Here is a 20,769-nt window from a genome sequence, read left to right as displayed (position 1 = left end):
AGGGGTGGAGCAGTGCTCCCTCTGAGGTCACTAAGGTAGGAGGGGACCTGGATTTGCCCAGGTTGATAACCCTACTTCGGCCATTTTCCAGTGTTCTTTTCTCTGGGGGCACGTGTAGGAAACATCTGTGGGAAGGATCCTAGAAACCTGGGTACAGCGCCCCCCTGTGGCCAGACGCAACAAGGTAACTGCTGGAACTGTGTATGCCTGTTTGTAACCCATGCTTTGATTGTAACTGTACTCTGACATATGTATATTCTGTAGATTCCCTATTGTATATATTGTAGTTCTAGTGTGCTTTAGGCTGATTAAATTATATAATTAATCTTGGGCTGTTCTGTTATCTCGATCTTGAATCCCACGTCTGTGTGTTCGGCTAATAGTTACCGTAAATCGGTTGGTGGCAGCGAATTGTGCCAAGGATTATTGTGGGGAGGCCAGTGAGATTCGGGGAGATTTTATATATTCCGCCCGCGGAGGTCGGGGGAATATATACCTTACTCTCACCGGGGACCCTTCAATAATCGGCATAAGTAGTATAGCGGCCTCCTTGCTTATTGTCGGGCAATTCCATAATTGGCCTGACTATAAGAGGGGCGCTAGAGAGCGCGTCACGTGCTCTGTCTGTCGGTCGGGAGGTATAAAGGAGGGGTGACCCCCACTTGTTACCCCCCGATTGTGACGTACTGGTAGCCAGCGCGGGGGATTTCTGAGTGACCCCCCCGGTGGTTTGTGACAATTACTTAAATCAGTGGGTATTAATTGCACCACATAAATAACCCCCCATGCATTTACTGTGTCCAGTTAAATACTGATTTTCATGTAAAGTGGGCCTGACTTCCAGAAAAGTGCTCTAAGCCCTAGAAGGGTTCAGTATGAATTTTCCAGCCCCCTATGAGTTGCCTTTGCTAAAAATTAAAGTTAAGGTTTGCTGCCTTACGGAAAATACCTCCAGGCCCCATCCACTCATTCCCAGTATCTGGCATACCAGGGGCACATTGTTCCTCACAAGAATGAAAATATGTGATCTTTGCCCGTCCACTTTTGAACTTAACAAAATACCTGAGATATGCACAGGTCAAAGTTTATTTAGTGAAAGTTTGTCATAACAAGCATAGTAGATGTATGACAAGTGTTATCATAGAACCTGCAAGATAGCACAAGATATGGGAATCCCTACAGTCAGTAGTGTAGCTAGCAGGGGAACAAATGCTGGCCACTTTCACGGTGGGATAACGCTACTCCCAAGTGTTTACTCACCAACCAATCTGTAGGCCAGAGCTCGTTTTTGCTTTAAAAGGGGCACTTGGCTAGGGACATAACAATCGCGGTCACAGATATCACAGATATGGACTCGGATCCGCAGTGGCTCGAGGGGTCTCCAGATCCAAGGCGGGGTCGCGCGACTACCTCGGAAGTAAAAAGGGGGGAACTTATTGTTTTGGGGTGGTGAATGGGATAATGTTCGTGACACCACCCACGGTGCGTGGTAATGTGAGAGACCACCGCTGCTGTTGGGGAGCCCAGTGACGAAGTTGAAGCAGCAGGATGTTTTAACCCCTCCGTGGGTAGGGGGTGTGGTGTCCCGGGGCCCGGTGATGGGATGGAGTGGGGATCCCGTCGGGGTGAAGGGATATCGGGTACTCACACAGCCCAAAGTCACTGACGCTGACACCAAGTAAACTAAACTCTTGAAATGCTCTGCTTTTCTTAGACGAGCACGCTGGCTCCGTGCTCCTTTGGTGTTGCCGGTTGGTCTGAAGCCTTGTCCCTTGGCACTGTGTGTAACTTGGTGGATCCCTTTCGCCTAAGACTACTCGGGTCCCGCTCACCTGCGTGGCTAGCAAGGTGAGCCTGCTCTCAGGGGTCACGCTTGGGATTTTCTGGATGATTTTTGGGAGTCCTATCCCCCTCGTTGTGCTAGTACCCCGATTATGGAGTGGGTGGGGCACGGTTCCTGAAGATCTTGTTCCCGTCGGGTGAATTACTGGGCTGCGTGAAACTACTTCCCAGCCTAGGGTCCGCGTACCCTGTCGTGCCCTGGCCCCTGCCCGGTTGTAGCACAAGGCAGCCGGCCTGCTCTCTGTAGCAGCACCGTACCCCCTGTCACTACCCCCTGCGACCGGGGTTCCAGCTCCTTCTGACCACACCAACGTCTGGCACCTGGGACTGATAAGTTTTATGGCTCCAGCTCCACAGCGTGACCTGTCCTGTCACCGCTGTCTCACTGCTCAACTCTACTCAACTCAACTACTGACATCTCTGCCCTCCCTCTTCCATCCCCCAATCTGGGTGGCCCTATTCCCCTCAGGCTGTCCAATGGGTGTTTGGTGGGTGTGGTGCAGAGTGTTCCTCAGGATTTGTGTACACTTGTTGGTAGCAACACCAAATTGACAGGACCCGTAACCAAGGAGGAGCGGGTACCATGCAGAGGGGCATATTGCACGGCACCCTTGTGACGACCTGATAGGCCAGGGCGTCACATACACAAGGGTAAAAACACAGGCGGGCACTATTACTTTATGGGGAACAGGGGGCATTATTTTTTTCTAGGGGACAATTTAAAGAGAACCAACAACCAGGATTTGCAATATGAACTAAAACCAGTGCCATACTTGCACTAAGATGCTGAATATAGGCATACCTGATGTAGAAAGATCCGATGCTTGGTTGCAGAAATATCTTTAATCAAAGTTGTAAAAATGCACTGCACTTTGATTGATGTGTGCAACGCGGGCGGGCCTTTGTGGGTCGGGTACTTGCCGTTTATTCCTCCTTCGGTGTCCTCCTTGCTTGCCCCCTTTTCTTTATTTGAATATCCCGCTGCGCCGCCATTGCTGTTGTTGGCGGCACGTGCGTATTTCGACAATAATTACGTCTTCATTAAAACAGCGCCAGAGTCCACGCATGCGCGTACCGCGATCTCCTGAACCATTTTATTGAAGACAATGCGGTGAAAACTACGAAAGGCATTGGCGCGTGCGCATATTTGTTTTTTTTTTACATCTGTGCATGTGCCCCTGCCGAGTTGAGTCGTGCCGATCTGAGCATGGTAGTGCTCGCTCATCACTAGTAGCATGTCTTCTGTTTAGCTGTGCAACTAAATACACATCTGAAATCTCTGGAATGTATGAACATAAATGCCTCATCTACTGGGGCTGGTGCTGCACTCACCACCACTGTATGTAGGGTAGATCATAAAAATACCTGAGCACCAGAGGCGGGTTATCTCTGTGTTCCCAATATCACTGGTTTAACCCTTTGTATGTTGACAGATTCCTGGCCAGAGTGCAGTACAACAAATATTTGCTTAACTCATTTCCCAGAGTAAATGGCTGATCCCTCACCAGTAGTTTGTGCATGTTAGGATAGTCGTTGGCCACTTTATGCAACAAATGTGTTGGAGACCTGACTTTGTGGCACTTACTGCTCAAAATTGTTAGCTTCTGTTAAAAAAGGAAAAACCTACAACTGTAAAAAAAATAACTTGAAAATGACAAAATTTGAAATTTACTAAATATCTACGAATATGATGTACAAAAATGATGGTTCCCTTAACTTAATATTTTGTTGCACAACCTTTGGAGGCAATCACTGCACACAAACTGTCACGCATGGTACGGGGAAGCACCAAGAGAACGAGGAAAGGGAAGGGAAACTATGTATCTATGCAAGGGGGAGATGGTGACCCCTGACCAAATCTACCGCTGGTCCCTGGGGTCTCTCACCACCCTAGATAGGTGCGCCGAGCCAAATACCTGACCCTAGGTATCCCTAGTTCTGGGCCCTAAATAGGGAACAGATGGGATGATCTCTTCATCAACCCCACTAAACAACTATAGAAATCACAAGGAGGACACATGGGGGGAAATGCATGAACTACTTATCTACAGATGACTCACGCAGAAGTTCAGTAAAATTTTATCAACGATACTATAGAAGAGTGAGTACAAGCCACCTGCTTGCAACCAGAGCTAGAATGAACTGAATAATATCACCAGCACCAGTCCAGGGAAAATGGGAGTATTTAAGCACCAAGAGAATACTGATAATCAGCAGCTGGACAGAAGGAGCACACCCCAGGTCCTAAAGGGAAAGAGATGAAATCCCAACAGGAAAGCTGCCTAGTACAATGAATACTGACAGCAGGAACAATAGAAAGTTAGGGAGCATTTTGCGCAGCCAAACGCTGTGACCTTCTATTGCCAGAAACCACATGACTGTCTGTCACCCGTGACACAAACGTTTTCTGTAACTCTCACTTAAGGCCACTTTACACACAGAGATAAATCTGCGGCAGATCTGTGGTTGCAGTGAAATTGTGGACAATCAGTGCCAGGTTTGTGGCTGTGTACAAATGGAACAATATGTCCATGATTTCACTGCAACCACAGATCTGCCAAAGATTTATCTCTGCGTGTAAAGTGGCCTTTAGAGTTCTGCATCTTTCCAGTAGTATTTTGTCCCACTCTTTGGGAGCAAACGGATCGGAAGTCTACAGGAGTCCCTAGCTGACAGCTGGGTAAAATGCGCTTTAGGCTACTTTCACACTTCCGTCTATTCCCATTAGTCGCAATCCGTTTTGTGACTGACGAGAGGAATCCGGCACAGATTGTGTAGAAACTGATGTGACGGACAGTGTAAAAAAACGCAGTCTGTTGGATTTTTTTTTTTTACAAAATATTAGGAAAGAGAGAGAAAATTTGTGACTGCCATTGAATTTACAGTCGATCTGGGCATGCCCAGATTAAAAAGCGGATCCGTCTCCTGATTCCGTCATCTCACGAATGACGACAGATTCCTGCGCCCATAGCGTTCCATTGTAACTAACGACGGACGCCGACGGATCCGTCTCTGTCTGTTTTTTCGATGCACACAAAAAACGTTGCATTGTGCGTTGTTTCCGCCCAACGGGCAGTCACTCCACAACTGACTCGTCGCGGGACAGATGCAACGCAGGGCCATCAGTCGCAATCCGTCGTTAATAGAAATCTATGGGGAAAATACTGAATCCTGCAAATTATTTTGCAGGATACTGTATTTTCTCAAAGTGACAGATTATGACTGATGGAAAAAGACGGAAATGTGAAAGTAGCCTAACAAACAAAACGGGGACTTGTGTTTGTGTTAGCAGAACTGATGCCTCCTGTCATTACAGTTTTGGATTGTCCATGACTTTGCATTGCAAAAAAGATACATGATACACTACAATGTAAATAGATACTAAATACACAAACATTTAAAGAGACCACAGACAGGCACATCTTCCAATACAACTGAGGCCAAGCATTCTTAATATTATTTATTCTGCCTATAACACCAACAGAATTGGATTTAACAATATAAATCATTCAGAAAAATGCAGACAGGTTTCTAAACTTTATCTTACAAGGCATACCCCCCCAAACATTATTAATATGTACATGTGGCACTTTTAAAGACAAGTCCAAAAATGCCTTTTGTATGGTCAGTCCATTCCTCCATTACTGTGAAATTAGAGTTAGAATTAATATCCAAATGATGCAGAAGTGCTTTATGTGCGTGGAAGCTCTTCCCAAGCCTCCGTCACTCCAGCTCTATTTCTTGCCCAATGCCGTCTCCTCCAGCTCTATGCTATGTGACCTAAGGCCTCCGACACACATCCGTTAAAATCACGCACGTGTAATACGGGCCTTTTTTCATGTCCGTTTTTATGGTACGTGTGGCATCCGTGTGAACAGCGTATGCTACCCGTGTGTGCGTGTGGAATGGCCGTGTGTGCGTGAGATACATAACTGACATGTGAGTGTGTTTTGTCCGTGTGAAATGTTCCGTGTGTGATGTAAAATGTAGTTGATACATACCCGCTGACAGCAGACAGTGTCGCGCGTAGAGAATGAACTCAGGTGACCTTCACCCGACTTCATTGTCATACCGCGGCTCTGTCTGTGTGTTGCGTACTGATTAGCAGTCACCTGTGAAGGAATCACCAGTGACCGCTAATCCCCAGAGTAACTGAAGTGAGCAGCGCGATTTTCGCTGCTGTCACTCAGGTTACCCGTGGCCTGCTGGAGTCACCCACCCGAGACCGCAACTCACCTGTGACTTCATCGCTGTCACTTGGGCGACTTGCTGTCACAGTTGGAGGATCCAGCGGTGGCCACGAGTTAACAAAGTGACGTCATCGCTTATCGCGATATTTACATCAGTTGCTGCATGGTGCTGCCAGGAGCGGCGGTGTTCTTCTGCAGCTCCTGTGACCTTCATGTAGCAGAGCTGGAAGCGACGCGGGACTTCCATGGATTACGCCGGACATGGATGGGTTTTTGGGGGTTAATAAAGTGGTGAACGAGGGTATTTGTTAGTGTTTATTATTGCAAATAAAGGATTTTTCGTTATTGTCTTTATTAATTTTAAATTACAGGTTAATCATTGGAGGAATCTCAGACGCCTGCAATGATTAATCTAGGACTTATTGGCAGCTATGGGCTGCTGCCATTAACTCCTTATTACCCCGATTGCCAACGCACCAGGGCAAATCGGGAAGAGCCGGGTAGAGTCCCAGAATTGTTGCATCTAATGGATGCTGCATTTCTGGGCGGCTGCTGGCTGATATTGTTAGGCTGGGGGGCTCCCCATAACGTGGAGCTCCCCATCCTGAGAATACCAGCCTTCAGCTGTGTGACTATACCCTGGCTGGTATCAAAATGGGGGGGACCGCATGTCGTTTTTTTAAAATGAATTATTTTTTACTGCACATTATAGACCCGCCCACCGGCAGCTGTGATTGGTTGCAGTGAGACAGCTGTCACTCAGCGTGTGGGCGTCTCTAACTGCAACAAATCATAGGCGCCGGTGGGCGGGGAAGGCAGGGAATACTAGATTGATTAATGAGCGGACGGCTTTTTCAAAATAGTAAAAGCCGCTGGAGCAGTGTGAACGCCGTGCAGCGCCGCGCCGGTGATCGGGGATCGGTATGTATGAGAGAGGGGGGAGACTGACCGACAGACAGAGAGAGGGACAGATAAGACAGAGAGAGAGACAGACAGACAGAGAGAGACCAACCGACGGACTGAGGGAGATTGACCGACATACACAGGAAAAGAAAGAATGACCGACATCGCTAGAAAAAAAACACAAAACGTACAAGGAGCATACAGAGATGCATCTGTGACGCCTTGGCAAAGCCAGGTTGTCACAGAAAGAGTTAATCCTCCTTGGTAATCTGATCTCACACCGGTGCAGCAGGACAAACCACAGCCCCCAGGGTAAGAGAAAAGCAGAGCAGAGGGGAGGAGCTGGAGCAGAGTGTTTGGAGAGGCAGACGGAAGAGGAGTCTGGAGTTGTAGCTCCCAGGCTGATAGCGAAGCGTGCTCCGAGAGGGCCGGGACAGGCTGTGAGTGAGGAAGGGGCCAGAGGTAGCCGGGCAGGGTAGTGGCCCCCCGGTACCTGGGTGACCCGGATCACTGCAGGGGAGTGTATTCCCCGTTCCCGGCTGAGGAGAAAGAAGAAGAGAGTGGAGAGAAAGGCACCTGGCTGCAGGGAAAGAACAGGAGCTGCTGCACCGTGTGTGGGACACTAACACCCCCGTACCGAAGGCTGCGGACACCGGCAATTCCTAGTTTACCAGTGACTCTGTGTGACATACTTGTGGGTACGCCCGTCCCCTCGGGCACCGCACCGCAGCACTGCGCCCTGCTCCCTGCTTACCCTGTCACCGGGCCCCGGGACAACCAACCCCCCTACCCACGGAGGGGAGATATAACAACCAAGCTGCTCCCTGTCACTGCTCCCGGGATCCCCATAAAGAGCAGCGGTGGTGTCCACACAATCACCACAACCGTGGGTGGCGTCATGGACAATCTCCCTTACCCAAATCCCTTTTTACTATGGAGCCTGGGATCACAGACCGGGTCACACCACCGCGATACCCACAGGAGTGACCCCGTGGCCCGGATCTGAGTACCCCTGGTCCCCGGGCGACACACATCCATGTCACGAACTTGTGCGCACCAAACCATTGACTTTCATGGGGTCCGTGTGTGCGTGTTCCGTGCAGGAAACGGACATGCTGCCGTGAAAAATGGAAACACATACGGATCATGGACACGGACACGATGAAAAACGCAAGTTTGACCACAAACATAAATTAACATTGGTGCACGTTTGTCCGTGTCTCCGGTATATACGGAAACGGACAAAACACACACGTTTTTAACGGATGTGTGTTGGAGGCCTAAAACAAAGGAGCTGTCCATCAAACAGGAGGAGGGGGATTGTAAGTGCATGGTGATGGTTTCTCAAGCATCTGGCAGTGAAAAATTGACAGAATTAGGATGGATGCTATCTGGGGTGTCCGAGCTTTTAGAGGACCTGTAGACTGGAATAGAAAAGTTTGATCTGTGTTCTGGATTAGATGTCCTAGGTTTTTTTATTTCATATTTGAAAAACAGAGGTCTAAAGGAGCCCTAAGGGTACATGTTGACTTAACACCTTAAGGACAGTGCGATTTTTCGTTTCTTGAGCTTTCATTTTTTTCTTCCCTTTATTCTAAAGTGGGCTTTACACGCTGCAACATCGCTAGCGTGTTGTGAGCGATAGCACCGGCCCATGTCGGTGGCGTGTCACGGGGTGATCACTGCCGTAGCGAACAATATCACTACGGTAGCATCATATGCTCTTACCTGTTCACCAACGTCGCTGTGACCGCCGAACAATCTCTCCTTTAAAGGGGAGGTTCGTTCGGCATCACAGCAGCGTCACTATAGGGTGCTTTGCATGCTGCGACATCGCCACTGATATATCGTCGCAGTCACGTCGTTAGCGACATCGCAGCGTGTGACACCAATGAGCAACGATCAACGATCGCAAAATTGTTCAAAAACGGTATCGTTGCTGCCACAGGTAATTGTTCATCGTTCCTGTGGCAGCACACGTCGCTATGTGTGACACCGCAGGAACGACGAACATCTGAGTCTTTACCTGCGTCCACCGGCAATGAGGAAGGAAGGAGGTGGGCGGGATGTTACGTCCCGCTCATCTCCGCCCCTCCTCTGCTATTGGGCGGCTGCTTAGTGACGCCGCAGTGACGTTGCTATGACGCCGAACGCACCTCCCCCTTGAAGGAGGGATTGTTCAGCGGTCACAGCGACGTCGCTGACAAGGTATGTGCGTGTGACGCTGCCGTAGCGATAATGTTCGCTACAGCAGCGATCACCAAATGTCGCAGGAACGACGGGGGCGGGTGCTATCGCGCTCGACATCGCTAGCAATCGCTAGCGATGTCGCAGTGTGTAAAGCACCCTTTAGCGGCCGCCCAATAGAAGTGGAGGGGCGGAGATGAGCGGCCTATACATCCCACCCAACTCCTTCATTCCTCATTGCCGGCGGCCGCAGGTACGATGTTGTTCCTTGTTCCCGGGGTGTCACACATAGCGATGTCTTCTGCCGCAGGAACGATGAACAACCTGCATCCCAAAGCAGCAACGATATTTGGGAAAGGAACGACGTGTCAACGATCAACGCTTAGATGAGTATTTTGCATCGTTAGCGGTTGCTCATACGTGTCACACGCAACGACGTCGCTAACGAGGCCGGATGTGCGTCACGAATTCCGTGACCCCAACAACATCTCGATAGCGTAAAGCGGCCTTTAGAACCATAACTTAACCATTTTATCTTTCATAGTCAAAATAGCCGTGTGTTTTTTGTGTAAAGAATTGCACATTTGCATGACACCATCCATTTTATGATATGATGCAATGCTATGCAGGAAAAAAAATTCCAAGTGTGGCAAAATAGCAAACATAGTGAAATTCTGCATATTTTTTTCATACTTCATTGCACCATAAAATTGATCTGGCAGTATGATTCTCCAGGTGAGTTCCATTATGGAGATACCACACATGTATAGTTTTTGTTTTATTTACATTGTGAAAAAAAAAAAATAGAAATGAAGAAAATTTTTTTGCTTGTTTCTCAAGTTTACGAGAGCCGTAATGGTCTCAATCTTGGGGATATTGAGGTGTGTGAGGGCTTGTTTTTTGCCCCCCCCCCCCCCCTCTCCGGTAATTCTTATTGATCTGTTCTTGATCTTCTTATTTATATTTAATTTAATGCAGTTTTACTGCGCCATTGTTAATTCCTTGTGTGAGATCAAGTGATATAAAGATATTGATTATGTGAAGACAATAAGGGGTTAAATAATTTTATTTCTAGGTTATGATCATACCAAATAAACAAATTTATTTATTAAACAATCAGTCTCTGCAGAAGATTTTTTTAATGTATTTCTGTTAGGCTATGTGTCCACGTTGCTTTTTACCTGCTTTTTTGCTGCTTTTTCAACTGCAGCGTTTAATGCCGAAATGGATGTATTCTGCTTTTCAAGCAAAGTCTATGGGAATTTGGGTTTCTAAACCCCACTATGCAGTTCAAACTGCAGCCTTTTTCTGGCAGAAATTTGGGCAAAAACTCTGCTTTGCAGTTCAAAACGCAAATGGCAAAAACAATTGACATGTCAATTGTTTTTGCCATTTGGGTTTTGCACTGCAAAGCTGAGTTTTTGTCCAAAGTTCTGCCACAAAAAGGCTGCAGTTTGAACTGCATAGTGCGGACAAGAAACCCAAATTCCCATAGACTTTGCTTGAAAAGCAGAATACATCCATTTCGGCATTAAACGCTGCAGTTGAAAAAGCAGCAAAAAAGCAGGTAAAAAGCAACGTGGACACATAGCCTAACAGAAATACATTAAAAAAATCTTCTGCAGAGACTGATTGTTTAATAAATAAATTTGTTTATTTGGTATGATCATAACCTAGAAATAAAATTATTTAACCCCTAAGGCTACTTTCACACATCAGTTTTCTGTATTCAGGCACAGTCCTTTTTTTTGCCGTATCCAACGTTTCCGTTTTTGTTGTGCAAACCGGAGCAAACCGGACCTACCGGATCCGTTTTTAAGCGGATCCGTTTAGGACGGATCCGTTAAAAAACGGATCCGGTAGGTCCGGTTTGCATCCGTTTTGCATCCGTTATGTCCGTTTTTTGACGGATCCGTTTTTTAAACACTAAACAAACAATTAACGAGTTCCGTATTCTGATTGGCTATTGGGAACATATAGTATATATACAGTATTTTGAAGCATATATGACAGAATGAAGACAGAGGCAAGCAGAAACCATGGATGCTATTCTTGCAAATTACACAAAGATCGCTGCAGATTTTATATTTGAGGCAAATCGCTTGGCTATCATCGTCAGAGAAAAGGAGCGACAGCGACTGAGGCGTCAGCGACATCGACGCTTTTGGATCCATCCCCTGACTGCACAGAGACTGACACGTGGGGTGTTTTCAACCCTATACCTGGAGCTCCGTGGAAACCATGAAAAATTCACAAGCTATGTCCGGATGTCAGTGATTAATTTTGACGTCCTCCTTGGCCTTGTTGCGGACAACATCCGTAAAACGGACACCTACAGCCGGTTCTCTATAACACCCGAGGAGCGTTTGCTGGTTACGCTTAGGTAAGTTTTTTTTTTTTAAATTGTATCCTCCTGTAAATTGACTTTTAACTGTAATGTGTTTGCTATTATTTTTTTATAATTATTGTCTTTCCTTTACAGATTCCTTGCAACTGGAGAGTCGCTTTCATCCCTCCACTACCAGTTTTGACTAGGAATTTCCACCATCTCGGGAATCATTAGAGACACTTGCCAAGCCTTGTGGGATTGCCTCCATGATGATTTCATCCCTCAGCCCACCAGGGACAGATGGCTTGCAATTGCTGAACAATACTATAACATTTGTCAGTTTCCAAATTGCCTTGGCTCAGTGGACGGCAAACATATAAGAATTGTGAAACCAGCTGCTTCGGGGTCAGAATACTACAATTATAAAAAATATTTCTCAATTGTCCTAATGGCAATAACGGATGCGGACTACAAATTCATCTCAGTGGACATTGGCGCATATGGGAGATCCAATGACTCTCAGGTCTTTAAAATGTCCCCAATGGGGCGGCGAATCTATGGGAATACTTTTGATTTCCCTCCTGCAAGACCTCTTCCTGGCACATGTGAGCCCCCAATGCCCTTTGTTTTTGTGGCCGACGAAGCCTTTCAACTCTCCCAACATCTATTGAAGCCATATGCAAGCCGTGGATTGACGCAAACACAAAAAATATATAATTACAGATTATCCAGAGCCAGAAGAATGGTGGAATGCTCCTTTGGGATACTAACCAGCAAATGGCGAGTGTTGTTAACAGCCATTAATTTAAACATTGAAACTGTGGATGAAATTGTGAAAGCATGTGTGGTACTGCACAATTTTGTTTTAACAAAGGAACCTTTGTCCTTGGATGACCAGAGTTTGGAATCCACCTCTTTGACTGACTACACCAGTCCTGGATTTAGGAGTAGTGTTGCCTGTTCAACAATCCGTGACAAATATGCTGACTATTTTGTGTCCCCAGAAGGTAGAGTAGATTGGCAAGATCAAATGGTGTAAGATTTTTGTTTAGTTTTATAACAAATAAAAATAGTTAAAAATAAATTAAAAAATATCTTGTTAACCTTGTTAATTTTAAGCTTTCACTCGCTTTAAAAATTTGTAATTTTTACACCGTCAAATTACAACATGTTATGTTTTTGTATTACCTTTTTATTTACTTAACTTGCAAAATAATATTCCCCCCCAAAAAAAACAAGAACAAATAAATACTTTTCAACAAAAAACTTTTATTTTTATTACAAACATAAATTATAAATTGGTATATCTTGGGCTTGGGGTGGAGATAGTACTGGAGGGGCTGACAGGTGGGAACACACGCACAGTTGGAGTATTGAGGGTGGAAAGTGGTGTTGGTGGTGGTGGTGGGGAAGTAACAGAAGGTGAAGGTGTGGTTGAGAAACCAAGAGGGAAACCAGGAGATGGGATGGGATTTGGTAAGGATTGAGGGGTGGAGTGGAGGGATTGGGAGACAGAAGAGGTGGCTGGTGAATTAGTGGCTTGAGTTGTGGTCATGATGGGTGTGGAAGGCGAGATGTGGTAGTGGGTAGGAAGTGTAGGGGCAGATGTGGTTGGGAGCTGGTACTGGGCCGCAGGCTGGTACTGGGCTGCAGGCTGGTACTGGGCTGCAGGCTGGTACTGGGCAGCAGGCTGGTACTGGGCAGCAGGCTGGTACTGGGCAGTAGGGGGAGTAGGGACAATGGCTGGAGGGGGGGCAGGTGGTCTTGGAGGGGTGGGTGGAGGTGGTTGGGAGTCAACCTGCGCCAGAGCCTGCCGTGTGGCTTGCATTACATGCATCTGATGGTCAAGAGATAGCTTTTCCATGCGCTCTAGTACGGCTTGAAAAAAACAATGATTGGGTGATTTACTTGCATCTAAATGCAGCCTGTCCAGACGCGTGCACAATTCGTGCGTATTTTTTTCCATATTGGCATTTATTAAGCTAAAAGATGAACGATTTTGTTCGGCTAATAATTGAATGGCGTTCTGGAAGGCTGCATTTAGATGCAAGAACTCGGGCGCATAGCTCTTTTCCTGACCCCTATGACGCTGACGCCCAGAACCCAAAGGTGTTCTACTGAGGGCAGCAGTGTCAGAGGGGTGGGGTAGGGGAAAAGCTATCTCATCACCAGCAGCTTCAGGTAATGAAGTCTCACGGGAAGCTCCAGCGCAGGTGGATGGGACAGATGTAGATGGAAGGGAAGGTTCAGATGGGTGGGGTCTGTGCCTGTGTTCCCCAGTGGCGGACTGTTCAGGGATCGCTCCTGTCGGGTTCGATGCAGGCTCCTGAGTGCTGCAGACGGTGCTGTTAAAAAGAGGAAAAACAAAACAATAATTAATTTAATTGCTATACATTGGCACTGACTAAAAAAAAAAAGGCAAAAAAAATCAGACATAAAATATTATACTTTGTACATATTGTGGGGAATATTTACCTTCTGCACACCATAGTTGTCCGGAGGAACGACAACGCTCGAAAGTAACGGTACTTCGATCTGCGTCCTCCGGATCCACTCGGGGCCTGCATCTCTTGATTCAACTCCTTTTTGAAGCGATCCCTGATAGACCGCCACCGCTTCTGAAGTTTGTCACCTGAAAGTGGAAAGCAGAAAGTGGTTAGTATACAACACATTACATCATGCAGCATAACCTACTGAACTGTGAATACTTACGCTGTTTCTTCTGGCCACGAGAATTGAGCTCCCCCCAACCTTCTACCGCTGCGTGGCATACCTCGTCCCAGAGTCGACGGGTTACGATCGAATCAGCGTGGCGGCGGTCAGCCATGTTCCACAGCGGCTCCCTTTCTCTAACTTCATCGATGAGGAGGTCGATGTTGATAAATCCGGCCTCCTCACCGTCAGAATCGGGAGCACGCTGTGATGCCTGTTCAAAGAAAGAAAAAAGATATTAAAAAAAAAAATAGACAAAAATTCACACTGACATGACCAAAAAAAAAAAAAAAAAAAATAACTTACACTATGACCACCGCCACCTCGACGACGACCCTGGGACGGTCTTGGGGGAGCTCTATCGTGAGCCCTAGAAGTTGAAGCCTTTAGTGAAGAAAAAAAAAAAAACATTTACTTATGTGTTTGGTGTGCTGTGGTAAACAATTCCTGTATGAAACTTACACTATGACCGCCCGCTCCGTGTATTTCTCCACCCCTTCCGTCGTCTTCTGGCAGCATCTCCTGTGATGTTTCGGCCACCTGTGTAAATGTCGTTTATTTAAAAATTTTTTTTTTTTTTTTTTAAAAATATAACACCAAAAAAAATAAAATACCTCAGTTTGTGAACCGAAGGACGGGCTACCAGAAGACGACATATTTTTTTTAATACAGGCCACGCACAACAACTTGATGGGCCAAACGTTAACGGCAACACTGCACCTGCAAAAAAAGAAAAAAAAATGTCTAAGTACATGTACGCAGCTCACAGCAGTGATCTGTGGACAGTACTGTGGACATTACCTCAGGAACACTCTCTTCTCCAAATCCGCACTTGTACTCAATAGACCACGCACAACAACTTGATGGGCCAAACGTTAACGGCAACACTGCACCTGCAAAAAAAGAAAAAAAAATGTCTAAGTACATGTACGCAGCTCACAGCAGTGATCTGTGGACAGTACTGTGGACATTACCTCAGGAACACTCTCTTCTCCAAATCCGCACTTGTACTCAATAGACCACGCACAACAACTTGATGGGCCAAACGTTAACGGCAACACTGCACCTGCAAAAAAAGAAAAAAAAATGTCTAAGTACATATACGCAGCTCACAGCAGTGATCTGTGGACAGTACTGTGGACATTACCTCAGGAACACTCTCTTCTCCAAATCCGCACTTGTACTCAATAGACCACGCACAACAACTTGATGGGCCAAACGTTAACGGCAACACTGCACCTGCAAAAAAAGAAAAAAAAATTTCTAAGTACATGTACGCAGCTCACAGCAGTGATCTGTGGACAGTACTGTGGACATTACCTCTTCCCTGGAGCACTGGACTGGAGGACAGCAGAAGTTGAAGTCAGGATCCGGCAGGAAGTGTGTAGAATGTGCTGGATCCTTTTATAAGTTTTGTGATGATGAAAAAAAAAATTTGCGCATGCTCTGTTTACCAAACCGGATGCGGTCACCGCATCCGGTTTAAACCGCATTGCGCCGGATCCGGCATGCATAGACACCCATTGTATACAATGCCGTATTGCGCCGGATCCGGCAGAATGCGTTTTTTTTAAGGGGACAAAAAACGTTACATGATACGTTCTATCCGGCCGCCGCATTCAATTATTTTGCCGCATCCGGAAAAAAACGGATGCAACGCAAAGCCATCCGGTACAATCCGGCAACAATGCAAGTCTATGGGGAAAAACCGGATGCGGTACCGGATCCGTTTTACCCGTTTTTTTCCGGAATGAACCTGATGGCAAAAAACTGATGTGTGAAAGTAGCCTTATTGTCTGACATGTACATATTTTTGGTCTCCTAAATTATTTATTTATAGTTCTATATTTATGCACTAGCACTTTCTGACATACTATAGATTTCTATAAAGACCATCCTATACAGACATTAGGGGTTGAATACTTTTTCAGGAGACCAACTTCAGAAGTATTTTCTTGTGATATTTTTATTAGTGAACCTGCATGAACATATTATGTACCACCTGAAAAGTAAAACAAACACTTTGTTTGCCCAGGATATTTTTATATCATTATCCATCTTTTTGAATTGTTTTTAATGATGTTTGTATATATGTCTAATGAAAAATAAAGAATTTAATGTTTATGATATTTTGGGTCATTTGAATTTTTGGAAGCTCTGGTATCTGATGACCCTTAGAAATTTGTTTGATAAGCTGGAGATATGCGTGTGGGGATTTGGTTCATCGTCAGTCCTGATGCGCATCTTTTGCTGGTGTGGTGCCACACCCCAGGCATTGTGCCGAAAACCCCTTTCAATTTGTTGGCATATGAAAAGGTTTATTGTTATAGTTGATGATAAGGAAAAACTTTCTCAATTGTAGAAATTCTTTTAATAAATATGAAGGTTGGCGCAAGACTTTGACAAAGTTTTGTAATTTTGGCCCTCTGTGTAATTGAGTTTGTCATCCCTACTTTAGACTGTCAGCCGAACCCGTCAATATCGGCAGGTATGGCTGACATTACTCTGATGTGTACAAGGGGCTTACGGCTATGTACACACAGGACTTCGCCACTGCCACATTTTCAAAGGACGTCTGCATCAAATTGTTCACATTTTGCTGATTTGATTGTACAAATGCTTCGTACTTCAAATTTATGAGATTTTGAAAAAATTTCATCCAGAATGCTGCTACTGTAATACATAACTTACAGCAAGATGGAATTGCAGCTGTATATTGCTCAGGCCAAAAGACTACTACTACTCCAGCAGGATACAGCTAAACCCCCACTAGGTGGAGGCAACACAGGTGCAGGTGGAGCCATTCACACTTACTTCCAAATATGGAGGAGGTGATGGCTGGATGGTAAAACTGCACACTGGTGGCTTGCATAGAGCACTGTTCACACCAGCAGACGCACAGTCACAAACCCGCAGCCTATTAGGTGACGCCCATACTATTAGATCAGGCGGGCTGCCAAGCCGTACCCCCACTGCGCGCTACGTAGGGACAGAAACTCTGATAGCAAGGCCTAACAGGCTTACGTCTTATGGCCATAACGCTAACAAAAAACCTCAAAAACCTTTTTTGTACAGGATACAGCCAGGCCCCTTTTTGTTAGGCCTTGCTATCAGAGTTTCTGTCCCTACGTAGCGCGCAGTGGGGGTACGGCTTGGCAGCCCGCCTGATCTAATAGTATGGGCGTCACCTAATAGGCTGCGGGTTTGTGACTGTGCGTCTGCTGGTGTGAACAGTGCTCTATGCAAGCCACCAGTGTGCAGTTTTACCATCCAGCCATCACCTCCTCCATATTTGGAAGTAAGTGTGAATGGCTCCACCTGCACATGTGTTGCCTCCACCTAGTGGGGGTTTAGCTGTATCCTGCTGGAGGAGTAGTAGTCTTTTGGCCTGAGCAATATACAGCTGCAATTCCATCTTGCTGTAAGTAATGATATTTTCTTTTTTGCTTTTTTATACTGTAATACATAGTGGATTTTCTACCAAGACAACCTCTCTGTATCCACCTTGTATGCACATACCCAAAAAGAGACTTTAATGTCTGCTGTTAGTTATTGTGTCTTTTGGAATAGAGTGAAATATATATATATATATATATATATATATATATATATAAAGATACATGACAGCCAATCTGAGAAGAATGATAGATATTTTTAATAATTGGTGTGAATAAGATTCAAGCCCAATCCAGCACTCCAAATATCATTATTAAAACATTTCACCAGGTTGTCAGTTCTTAACTCTTTGATTGGTGTCGGTCTGACAGATAGGACCCTCAGCATTTGGCAGAACAGGGAATTTGTATCACTGTTAGAAAGGAGTTGTGCGCACATACTCGGCCAGCGCTCCATTCGCTCCTTATGGAGATACCAACCGCTGCCCTTTCCAAATATTTAAAAAAAAACAACAAAAACCAAAAAAAACTGCCCCGCACATCCAACAAGTGTGAATAGGTGCTAGCTGAAAAACATAGTAAATATAAGATTCATACAGCTGCTGCACACTAAAAAGCCAAAATGTATAAGGGAACTCTGGTACTGCATTACTGCTATATGAAAAAATGAGATTTTTAGTTTATGAATTGGCCAATGCATGTAAGCCCGAACCAACAGCAAGGTAATCTCAATAATCTGGGTACCTAACTTAAATGCCACTATCTAGGTTAAAAACATCCGTGTTTGGGCAGCTAGACTAAAAAATCTAACTTGAAATGCCTCTATTTGGACTAACCTCCATGTTTGGGCAGCTAGGACTCCTGCTTAAAGGTTATGAACACAGCCTGGTTTATAGGGCGGAGTGCTCAGTCAGAAAGAGACTCACTACAAATATTTTAAAAAAACTGACCCGCACATCCTACAAGTGTGAATAGGTGCTAGCTGAAAAAACATAGTAAATATATACATCTTATATATACTTGGCTTCTTCCGACAGCTTCAATAAATGGAGCGGTGTCCGACCTGCTGCTTCATTTTGTACTAGGAAGAAGGCTATGTGCCCATGTTGCTTTTTTATGTTCTCCTTTTCTGCATATAAAAAGCATGTTTTGGCAGGAAAAACACTGCAAAAGAAAAAAAATGTTTTGGCAGGAAAAAAAAAACAACGCGCATTTTGTTTATTGCGTTTGCGTGTTTTTTCATATGTAGTGTTTCCTGTTTCTTTTTGTGCTTTTTTTTATAGTCATGGTGATCCCAGGGGTTCAGGCACTGCACCCACACGATCGCCGCCGGGTCTCCAGCTGATGTTAAAGCTGGGACTCGACTCTCACTGCCAGGAGTGGTTCCAGCAGTTTAAATTCTCCAAATGCTGTGATCAGTGTGATCGCAGCATTCATGAGGCAGGGAGAGGAATCACTTACCTCTCCCTGGCAATCGGGTTCCTGTAATGCGTTCACAGGGCCCTGATCGCTGCCATGGTAACCCTGGGTTGTTACCATATTGCCTCCGGGTTACTGAGCTACAGAGAGCCTCACATACCATTCTGTATTGACAGTGTGTGAGGAAAAGTGCTGCAATATAATCCACTGCAGCGAATTATAGAAACGCAAGAAATAAACGCAAAAACAATTGACGCGCTGCTCCTTTTTTCAGCAACAAAATCTGCAAGTCACGATTCTCATAGAATTTTCTGGGATGCTTTTTCCTTGCTTTTATTGATTAAAATATGCAAAGAAAAAAGCATGAAAAAATGCCACATGGGCACATAGCCTAAAAGTTCCCCATCAATGATAAAAATTGGGTCAGCCACCGATTAGCAATTATCTCCTATCCTATGAAAAAACCTTTTCTGCAGCATTTTCAGCTGCACCTTTTTAATGCCAAAATGCATACGTTGTGATTTCCCAGCAAAGTCTATGAGAAATAGGGATTTCTTGTGCCCACCATGCAGTTCAAAACGCTGCGTTTAATTTGCATAATTTTGGCCAAAAACTCAGCGTTTAAAGAAGCAGCATGTAATTGTTTTTGCCATTTGGGCTGCGTTTTGATAACATTGAAGTCAATGAGAAGTTGCAAAAAGCATTGTACATCAAAATTCCTGCTTTTTAGGTGCAGAAAACATGCGTTTTGGACTAACAAAACGCATGCTTTTTGGACATCAAAATAAAGATTTAATATGTCCCTTTACACACACACATAGTCCGACAATTAAATTAATGAAAAATATCAATTTATTGCTATTTTACCGCTAAATAGTATAAAAACGCTAGAATTATATGAAATTTAACTTTTTTTTTTTTAATAAATTAAATATGTTGTACTTTTTTTCTCTTTTTTTCATTATGTTTGACTGTTTAATCTTTATTTTCAAAACGCATCTGTCAAAACGCTATTGAAAAGCATGTAAAAAGCGCTAAAAACACACCTAAAACGCGGTAAATACGCATGCGTTTTTTGCGCTATTTTATGGTAAAAAGCAACTTTGGCTAAATCAATTAATGCCAAAGGGTGCGTTTAGAACTGCAACTAGCTCGACGCATCATGGACACATAGCCTTAATCCAAAAACATCTCATAATAAACTGAGTTAAGATCCCCCAAAACACCACTGCATATCAATTGTATAATAATGTATATAATTGGAGGGAAGATATCAGCATAAGGCAGTAGCTGCCCTGTGCAGAATGTACACGATATATATATGATATATATATATATATATATATATATATATATATATATATATATATATATATATATATATATATATATATATATATATATACCCTGAATTTTAGCCTCATTTTGCCAGTTAGCCTTGTGCAGTTGCAGTCTTCTGGCATCTAGAAGGTTAAGCATATATAGGAATAGCTCAGTACAATGTAGGTAAAATATCTTAGAAATATGAAAGCAAATGAGGTTCTAAATAGCTGGTGCAAGGACACACCACCCCCTCCTTCAGCGACCCCTCCTGAGCTCACAGTTCAAGCTAATCATTGACAGGACTTTTACAATCCAGTTCTATAGAGCAGCTGAGATAAGACAGTCCTGCGCTTGGAGCAGAAGACAGCAGAGGGATCTCATCTATTCTCTGCAGCCACTGAATGGAAGTCTCTCCATCTCTACACATGAGAGGATCCCCATAATATCCAGGAGATCTGGAGGGGACACA

The 20,769-nt window shown here is 44.8% G+C and overlaps 1 protein-coding gene across 1 annotated transcript; it reads right to left on the bottom strand.

The window, feature by feature from the left end:
• Positions 1–12,742: 12,742 nt before the first annotated feature.
• On the bottom strand, positions 12,743–19,097 carry LOC142290222 (uncharacterized). Its single transcript, XM_075334204.1, has 5 exons — positions 19,020–19,097; positions 14,470–14,547; positions 14,164–14,377; positions 13,927–14,083; positions 12,743–13,796 (listed from the first exon to the last, which is right to left on the bottom strand). Exons 1-5 carry the CDS (start codon positions 19,095–19,097, stop codon positions 12,743–12,745), a joined length of 1,581 nt encoding a protein of 526 aa, XP_075190319.1.
• Between the last annotated feature and the right edge of the window lie 1,672 nt (positions 19,098–20,769).

The sequence above is a fragment of the Anomaloglossus baeobatrachus genome, chromosome 1, assembly GCF_048569485.1.
Source record: "Anomaloglossus baeobatrachus isolate aAnoBae1 chromosome 1, aAnoBae1.hap1, whole genome shotgun sequence".
NCBI classification, from domain to species: domain Eukaryota; kingdom Metazoa; phylum Chordata; class Amphibia; order Anura; family Aromobatidae; genus Anomaloglossus; species Anomaloglossus baeobatrachus.
Note: the sequence above shows the minus strand (reverse complement) of the source record. Positions and strands in the feature narration are given on the sequence as shown.